The sequence below is a fragment of the Drosophila tropicalis genome, unplaced genomic scaffold (assembly GCF_018151085.1).
Source record: "Drosophila tropicalis isolate 14030-0801.00 unplaced genomic scaffold, ASM1815108v1 contig_593, whole genome shotgun sequence".
Lineage (NCBI taxonomy): Eukaryota > Metazoa > Arthropoda > Insecta > Diptera > Drosophilidae > Drosophila > Drosophila tropicalis.
This window is the reverse complement of record NW_027173070.1, coordinates 20,467,479-20,477,045: the sequence shown is the minus strand read 5'-3', so window position 1 is coordinate 20,477,045 and position 9,567 is coordinate 20,467,479. Positions and strand designations below refer to the sequence as shown.

Below are 9,567 nucleotides of genomic sequence, written 5' to 3'. Positions count from 1 at the left end.
CAACTGACAATGGGCGCAAAATTAAATTAATTGCCAGCCCCAAAGATCAGCTTAAGTGCACCCACTGTCGACCATTAGTCTGAATGTAGATCTCAACTTGGAGCCACATCGAACCCGCTGGCTTCAAACATGCTGCAGACGAAGAGTGCTGAAGTCCGCACCTCAGGCTTGGCTGGTCTTGGCCTGGCTTTGAGCTTCGATTTTCTTGAAGACAACAGTTCATCGACGGCCTAAGACGTGAACACTTTGCTTCGATTGCCGCCGCGCATGCGCCACACGGTTTCGGAACTCGGCGATTTCAAACTATGCCAGCCAAGCGTATAAATGGTTTCTATGTGCCGCGTTTGAAACGTGTTTGAAATTCGCAAATCAACACAAAAATTGGAAATAGAATAAAAAAACAAAAAACAAACAACAACAGAAAAAGAACTCTTTTTTCGGCTAAAAAGTGTCAGACAAAAATAAAACCAAAAGGTGAATGAAACTCCAGAAATGGTAGAATTGTGTCAAATATTTAAAGAAAGTTCTCTTTGTCGGGTAATCTTCTGTAAATACAGATATGTGAATATATACATATGTATGTGTACGATATGTGGGCTGTATCTTAAGATGTTATTGGAGGCGTAGTCAGTCATCTTCTTGTCAAGTTGTCAGCCTTTGTGGGCTTGCCCAATGGCAAGCGTGGGCACACGCACGTCTCATCTCCCCATCTGAAGTCGAGAGTGCAATTTCAATGTAAAGATGTCCATTTTTGGTTTACCTCAGCAATTGATACACACCCAGAGACTTGAGCTTCAGTCTTGAATCGGCACTTGTTCGGCTAAAGAACACTTCTTCCCTCTGCCACTTCACCTTCAGTTCTTCTTTCTCTGATGATGATGACGATGAATCATATACCTACATATTTTACATTTCTTTTCGGTCCCCACTGGCCCACGGGGAATGTGGGGGTGTGGCAGCTGAAACGTGTAATGATTGATAAAATGTCTTTTCCTTGTTCACATTCCTTTGAAATTTCTGCAGTCAAATAAATGAAATGAAAGAAAATATTCCATCTATTCAAGGAAGATATGAATAACAGCTTTGAAAGAGTTTGTTTCTGCATACAGATACTTACAGATACTTGAATTGGCCAGTTATGGTAAACTTTGGCAAAGAAAAGATACTTTAGTGAAAGATAATAAATGCTTAGAAAATACATTGGAAATGAATAGAAGTTTTAGATAATTAAAAACTGCACAAAAATATAAATTTAATGGTTCATTGGATGGTTCTTTAAATTAAACTCAAATAACTGTTAATCGGTGTCCTTGATAAACAATATTTACATTGAATTAATTGAAATGTATACAATATCAACATATGGATTACTTAATTAGAGAGTTTACAAACAAGATTTTGTTAATACATACTGTGAGCAAAAAAATAATAGTAGCATCACCCATTTTACCTATAGCATAAGAAGTTATGATATCGGCGCTAAACCAAGATTTTTTGGTATGCAAATTTATTATTAATTTTGATTTTTCGAAAATAATGAAGATTTTGTTTTTTGAATAGTGCCAAATTAAGGCGAGCAAAATAATAGTAGCATATATTTTGAAGACCACAAAATTTCAAAGTATAGAATTTTATTTCAGGGAAATAGTTTTAAATTAAAGACCAATTCAATATCAGCCTTTTTATAATTAGTCTCATGACGAAGCCTTGAGGCTCGCACTATTCTTTTTTCTAATTTGAGCGAGATAAATCTCGCTTTCGGCCACGTCCTTCATTTGAACTGCAGTTATAAAATCCTTAAACATTTCTCGGACTTCTCTGTAAAGTGTTGCCCTCAGTTATAAGGTGTTTGGTCTGAATCCTCTTCTCAAAAGACATTCGCGTACCACGGCTCATTTAAGTATGCATGTTGAAATACTTTAATGAGTCATCTTTCGCGAACACTTGACACATGGAATAGAGTAAAACAAACCAACCTTCTAGCAATAGTTTAAGTTTCCTGCACTGAAAGTTCCTTCACTACTATTATTTTGCTCGCTTTAAATTTGGCAATTAAGCTTAAACACGAAATAGCATAAAAGTTAAGTCCCTAAGTCAGCTTACAATGTAAAAGACAAGTGTTAAACATTGCTAATAACGGTACTTAGAGGTGTTAAACAGATCAGAATATTATCTTGCAAGTTATAGTTATAAATATCAGCGAGTGTTATGCGCTACTATATTTTTGCTCGCAACTGTACATATGTACATTCATATGTATATGAATGAAAAGTTGAATCGTATTTGATGCCATTTACATTTATTAAAAATGGAAATTCATTTTGGATAAACATGTTTCTGGGTAGGAGCTACGCTAAGTGGTTGCCTCAATAAACCAAATCAAAATCAGGCAAATGCCAAAAGGTCGTGTTCCAAAAATTTCTTAAAAAACATTTTAGTCTCGTATTGAAGGTAGTAAAAGTGGATACCTTAATAGATGGTACCAAGGTTGGCGAAATTTCGGCATGTAGTTAGCCAATTTCAGGTTCATTTTCCAACATGGTTGGATTTGTTTATAATTTATTTCTTTTTTTTTTTTTTTGATCTTCTAGCTTCTACTTCTTACAGAAACTTTATAAAGCGATTTATCAGAAAAATAAGGAATATTCCGTCATTTAAAAGCTTTAAATTACGAAATGTTTTCAAATTATATTGAAATCGTTGACATGTACGACTGATCTACGATCTTTTGTTAGTAATTTGATTATGAATCTAACAGGACTGAAAGAGGAGACAAATTTCATTCGAATCCAAATATTGTATACATTTATTAATAAAATTTTAAATACACTCAGATTTCAATGACTTTGTAAGAACATTTAAGAATCAATTTGTTTTCAAAAACACTGTTTCAAAAAAAATTTTTGTTCATCATTTAGCGACTTTTTCCACTTCAACAAGAATTAGCCATACTACATACCAAAAATATCTGTTTTTCAAAAGCGTTGAAAAGTATTAAAACTATTTATTCGATTATAACCAAAATATATACCATTCGTTGCGATAATTAATTCATTTTCTTTTGTAGTTCAAGAGAAAAGTATTTTAGGCCTAAAATGGCATCGCCCAAAAGACGAAAAAATTAAATTAAAAATTCAGATTTTTAATGACCCCAAATCGAATATTAGTGATAAATTAGAAATTTGCGGTGTGCAGTTTATCTTAATTTTCCTAGATCTGCGACTTCTTCAAAGATTTAATATTTCTGTTTATAATACTTATTAAACATAAAAGCAAACGTCTTGTATATTTGCCCAGTTTTTTGTGTTTAAGTTCCACTGTAGAAAGAGCTGCAAAAGCTAAGATGACCTTATTGTCGGTTCATCATCTGAAAACAACAATCAACAAATTACAAATTAATTAAAAATTATTTATTTTTGAGTCCAGAAAATCAGAACTGAACTCCGAAAACTGAAAAAGTCAAAATTATATAAATTTTTGGTTACATACCCCTTTTTTAGTAAGTTTGACGATACTCCAAATCTCACAATAGTGAGATAGTTTTGGAATAGTATTAAGTATACGTATAAGTACATAATTTTAGATCAAATGGAATCTTTATGGTCTTTATAGATTTAAAATCTATAATCTGTAATCTACAACAATGGATCTTACTGATCGTTATACCAAATTGGAAGACGGACTTGGTGTTTATGAACATTTAAACAAAGACACGACTTTTCGGCTATATATTCCTTATTTCGAATGAAGTTCATCCAATTCGTTTGTTCCATATTCATACTATTTAGACTAATTATATGTATTAGCAACTTGGCTTTGGCCAAAAAGCCGTTGCCTGGCCGTCTGTTTTTTTGGTGATATTTTTAGGCTCTATGACATCACTCCATTAATATTTAAACAAATGTTTTTTTTTTTGGATTTTTTTTTAAATAAAAATAAATATATATTTGGAGATATAAATATTTAAATTTTGCATATTTCGCAAGGTCGCATAACATTTGAAAACTTGTTTGGTTTTCATCTTGTCTATTTTGCCAAACAAATTATTTACATAAAACAAAAATCCACTTGTCAGCTCAATGATCAGATTCTGACATGGAAGTTAATTATTAAAAATTGATTTCAACTGACGCACATCAGCAAAATAAAATTAATTTCATTTTAAAGTTATGCACAAACTCAAATGTGAATGGGAAAGGGTTGAGAACAAGCAGAACAAACAAAAAATGTCATGAATATTTCAGTTTATATTGTAGATACACAATGACAGTTCATTTTTCCGTACACTCCCCCTCCACCTCCACTCTGTGGATGATTTCAAAAATTCATTCAAATTAATCAATACGCACAACAACAAGAACAAAAACCAATTTGTTTACGAAATTTATGAGGGACTTTAAATGCAGATTTCAGATTGCATTTGATGGCATAGTTCAACTTTAAGTGCTCTCATTACAAACGCTCACATACATCTGCATTAATATATGTATATATTTATATACTATACTTATGTGTGTGTGTAATATATTCCAAATGCCAATCATCTTCAATATAGCTGACTAAGTACTTGCACTACTCGAACTTGACATATTTGATATGCAAATGGCGCCAATTAAAGAGGCAACCCCTCAGAAAAAAGAAAAAAAAAAAAAAAAAAACCACTAAAGGCACCATGACCAAGCCAATAATCGCAGAGGTGTAGTTAGTTGCTCACTTAGGGGAGACTATGGAAAGTGAATTAAACAATTAATTATACAAATCAATGACTGAGAAGCAATCATTTTTGGAAACAAAGTATTAATTAACTAAATGCATGACTATGATGAAAGTCCACTTGGATAACTTACACATTACATTAAAAGTAACCAGAAATGCTATCCGTCCTAAGATTAGATTGAACACCACTGTCTATATGGCATATATAATACCATATATATCGATTTTTACTAATTTTAGATGTTATATCCTTTTCAAAACGATTCCTGGCTGATTAAATGGCTTGAATGAGTCTTAACCCTGATGTTTTGAAACTTATTCAATGAAAAATAAACTCATCTCGCACACTCTAATATCACCAATTTTGATAAAACATTGAAGAACATCGCGTTTTTCTATTAGGGGCCTAAAACATTCAGTTTTTTTGTCAATTTTTATAAACTCTTTGACTTTAGTTCTTAACTAAAATTTAAAATTCTTTAAATGTTATCCTTAATGACATTGCCCATACATTGATCCAGGGTGGAAGTTGGAAGGTTCGGAAATATCTATATTTTGAATGCTTTTTGACTTCTTACACCTCTTTATTCACCCAAGTAGTGAGTTTTCGAAGTGGATTTTGATAAATCATTTGAGCGATTGCCGTCATCGAAAAATACTAAAATTCTGATTGTTCTCTTTCTGAATATTGTTACTAGATCTGTACATGGTTTTAGGTAAAATTGTGTTGTGATTTGTCTAATACATTAGTGGTTTTTGCTGGTATATACTAATATAAATGTTTTTAGTTATACAACTTTTATCAGAGCTATGTACTTAAGGCATTAGACGTTGATCCAGTCAAGAATGCATCAATCGACAATAGAATGCGCGATACACAATTCAAGTTTGGATACTTTTGGTTTGGTTCCCTGTTTTTCGAATACAAAGTGATAGTTCTATAAACTGCAAAAATCAATCTTTTTTCACATCCGATTAGTGTTTCCTAAGTCCCTAAAACAAATTTATTAAAATGGTCTGCTGCATTAAGAGCAATAAATAAGTCAATAATGCTAATAAATTGGAGATAAACTTGTTTAATGCAGAAATTTCTGAAATTTCTTATAATCCGGAAGGCAGACACAAAATAGTTACATAAATCCTAAATATGGACTTCCGGAATTGAAACTAAAACCTTTATTGGTTATCAAAGGAAGTCATGTCTAAATATACGAGATGGAAATGCGATTTTCTAAGGCAAATTTCATATATTCATTCCTTCGCACAAATATATTGAATCTAAAAGCGTAACAAGTGTGCGGATAAGGGAAACCTCTGACCACGTCCATGGCCCATTATCAAGCCAAAGTTTAACCACTGACGGCAAACGCATTCATTTCACCTCTCAAAAGTGTGGGCAATTAATTAAAATTTTTGGCCAGAGAGTGTTAAATGGAAAACCAATTCACTTGAAGGGCATACACAGCGTATACGTAATATATGTGTGCTGCATCATCCCACAAACTGAAAAGAAAAAAAAAAAACATAACCACTTTCATTTGCGTGCACATTGCTTCAATTGCACTGGCATAATATTGCATATATGCCATATAAAAAATAGTTGTTTTTTTTTTGTTGTTGTTGCTGTCTGTTTGTCTATAGTTTGCGTGCCTGGATCGAGCAGAAAAAAAAGTAGTATATGTATATGGAAAATCACAATGCTTTTCGGTTTATATGGCAATTTGTTTTGTGTACTTTATAAATTTTTGCTGTGTACTAACAAATACATATTTTGATATACCTGACACGACATTGTAGTCAGTTGGCAATTGCTTGGTCTGTGGTGATTCAGGTTGTTCAGGTGTCTATGGCTCTTTCACATGAGATATCTGCCTAGCCCCAACCTATAGAAATGTTAATCGATAATCAAAAGCGATTAAAACAAAAAAGTGAACCTATGCAAATGACTTCGAGTTGCGTAAGTCCCAACTTAGTTTCGCTTTTTCTTGTTTTATTTTTTAACAATAGATGAGCAGCCATAAAAATAACCGAGCTACACACAATAAACAAAAAAAAGGCTGGGTCTTTGGATAGAAAAATGACATGACAAATGTCCAATTGCATGTTGAGGTTGAAATTTTTCCTCATCTGAAATCTGACCCAATTTGTGGAATTTGAGGAGGAGAGCAAAAAAATGTGTGTGCGGCTCTATCTCATCTAAATGAAATTGGTTTCAGCTGGATAAATTTTACAAGATATCAAATGTTGTCACCAATTTGCATTTTTTTAATTAAAAAATATTTCAGCAACAACTTGCTGGACATGAAATGCATTCGAAAGGTTGGTCAATTAGAGTAGAGTAGCTTGTACTCTAGAAACGAAGTCCAATTTGGTATACAGATACTTTTAGCCTAATCGAAATGCCTTTTTTGGCGATATCAAATATTTAAAATCAAACAAGTTCGAAACGTTTCAAATTACTGGAAATGGGAAAGTCTGGGAATCAGTTGGAGTTAAAATATAGGAATGCCAATTGGCAGCTATGCAAAAATTAGCTAAACAAATATTTATGCAAATCAAAAGAGAGATAGAGAGAGAGAGAGAGAAAAAAAACCAAACCGGCTAATGGTAATAAATTGTAACACCTGCAGAAAGACAAGAGGCGAAGGTGAACCAGCTAGCTGGAAAATTCGCGGTCAGCTTTGAGGCGATTTACTAGATGAACAGGTTGAACGGAAGACTTCATCAATTGCAATTTCTCCAGCTTGGATTACATAAGTCAAGCCATTGAAAATGCAACAAGTTACGCATTAAATTAACTATCTCTCCCTTTCTTTCTCTCCTTCTCTCACTTTGGCTGTCTAGCATGCGGGAACGCAGTCAAACCACACCACGTCGGCGACGAGCCGGTCCCAAACAGGCCCTGCCCCCTGCCACACGTTCCTCACGCAGCAGCCATGAGAGTGGTATTCGAGTTGGAGAGCTGGAGTCGCCATACTATTCGATCGATAATACCGAAGATATCTATGGGACCACTTTGCTGCCATCGCAGCGTTGTTATGTGGATCCCTGGGATCTGGAGAATTATGATTATGTGCGCAAGAAAATTGATGATGTGACCACAGTGGGGGGACTGAATGTTGCGGAAACAGACGACTACGGCCACACCCTGACCACATCCAGGCCAACAGCGGCAGCAGGAACAGGAACACCTTATGGTTATGGAATGTCAGCCACCATGCCACGCCCACACACACAAACGCGTCGAGTATCGCGTACCCAATGCCAACTGGAGTGCTGTATGCCCAGGAGTGGACTGAATGGTTACCACCGCAAAGAGCCCGTGTACACAGCTCGTAGTGAGATCTATGGAGCCCCCAGTCGATATGATGACTACATGGCCACCATGACCAGGCAACTGCACTTGGACGATGAGGATGCCTACGACCATGGAGACGTGGACGAAGAGCAGGAACGGGAACGCGATCAACAGGACTTGTATAGGGAAGAGCAACGTCAGCTTTATAATGGCTATGGAGGTAACATCAATTGCATTCAAGTCTTAATTGCCATTCCTAAGAACTGTTTCTCTTTTTCTAGGATTCTCCAGTGCCAGTTCCACCGAACAGCACTCTTCCATTGGTGGTGGTAGCTCATCACCTTTGCCAAGACGTGCGGCCACCCTGCAGCGCTTTTCTGGCCCCAGTCAGAAGATCAACACCAACAGCAACAGCCTCTATGGCTATGGCACTGCCCCACATCCCAGACGCAAACGAAGTGGTCCCGGCAAAAATGCATTGTCCGTACCACCACAGATTGATTTTCCAGCTCCACCGCCTTTATCGCCCGCCAATGATTATTGCAATCCCTATGCTACATTGCCTTATTGCAGCATACCGGATTGCAATGAGTGCCAGTACCATGCCACGTCATTGATTTACGCCGCTCCCTCGACCCTCTACGGGACTCTGGGCGGCGCACGGGCCAAGTCTCAATCGCCGCAATCTCAGATGGATTCAGGCGATTCATCGCTCTATTCCGGAATTTATTCACGTAAATTTGGTTTGAGCAAAAAGGGTCTACTACAGATTGATTACTCCTGCAGTTGGACAGACTTGGATCGCGTAATGGGACGCCAATATTAAGAGAGAGCGAGAGAGAAAGAGCAAACCTTGTAGGGGTGATGGGGTTTAGGCATAAGTTGCAACTAAGCTTAAAACAAGGCGGCTATTAGCCAGTTATACGTATATAATCATACATATGTCATCAACAACATTTGTACTTAAGTCATTTCATACAATCAGCAATACGAGGAGAACAAAAACAACCAAATATTTAAACAATTTTGTTTTACAATTAGCATTCGTAGTCTATGTCTTTTTTTCTATGTCAAAAACACAAAAAAAGTCTTTAAATAAAACTTTGATAAGCATAAAAACTCAAAATGTAGAATCAAGTATATTCAATAGAACATAAAAACTTAGTTTTTGAGAATTTGAGCGGCTCAAACGAATAAGTGAATATAGACTAAACTGTTAATAACTAAAGATGTCCCCAAAATATGACATTGTTTAGTATCAGAACACAATTTGATTTCGAAATCTATTAGACTTTTAGTTGTTTTACACATGGAACTCTCAAATTTGATTCCAAAGTGATACACTTTTTATATTATCCAAGCACATATGACAACTAAAAGTTAGTTATCCTTCTTTACTAGGGTATAACCATGTAATCGTGCCTCTTTTAATAAAAAGGCTTAAAAATGTTCGTTATTTTAAACAAATTTATAAGTTTTTGAATGCAATGTTTGCTTCTACATTCGATTCAAAAACTGACTTCTTAAAGACTTTCCGCCCATTCACAACTCTA

The 9,567-nt window shown here is 35.2% G+C and overlaps 1 protein-coding gene across 1 annotated transcript; it reads left to right on the top strand.

Annotated features, from left to right (window-relative positions):
* Positions 1-284: 284 nt before the first annotated feature.
* On the top strand, positions 285-8,840 carry LOC137577770 (uncharacterized). Its single transcript, XM_068291319.1, has 3 exons — positions 285-474; positions 7,561-8,234; positions 8,296-8,840. The coding sequence occupies exons 2-3, from the start codon at positions 7,562-7,564 to the stop codon at positions 8,838-8,840; spliced, it is 1,218 nt and encodes a 405-aa protein (XP_068147420.1). The 5' UTR covers positions 285-474; position 7,561.
* Positions 8,841-9,567: the final 727 nt, after the last annotated feature.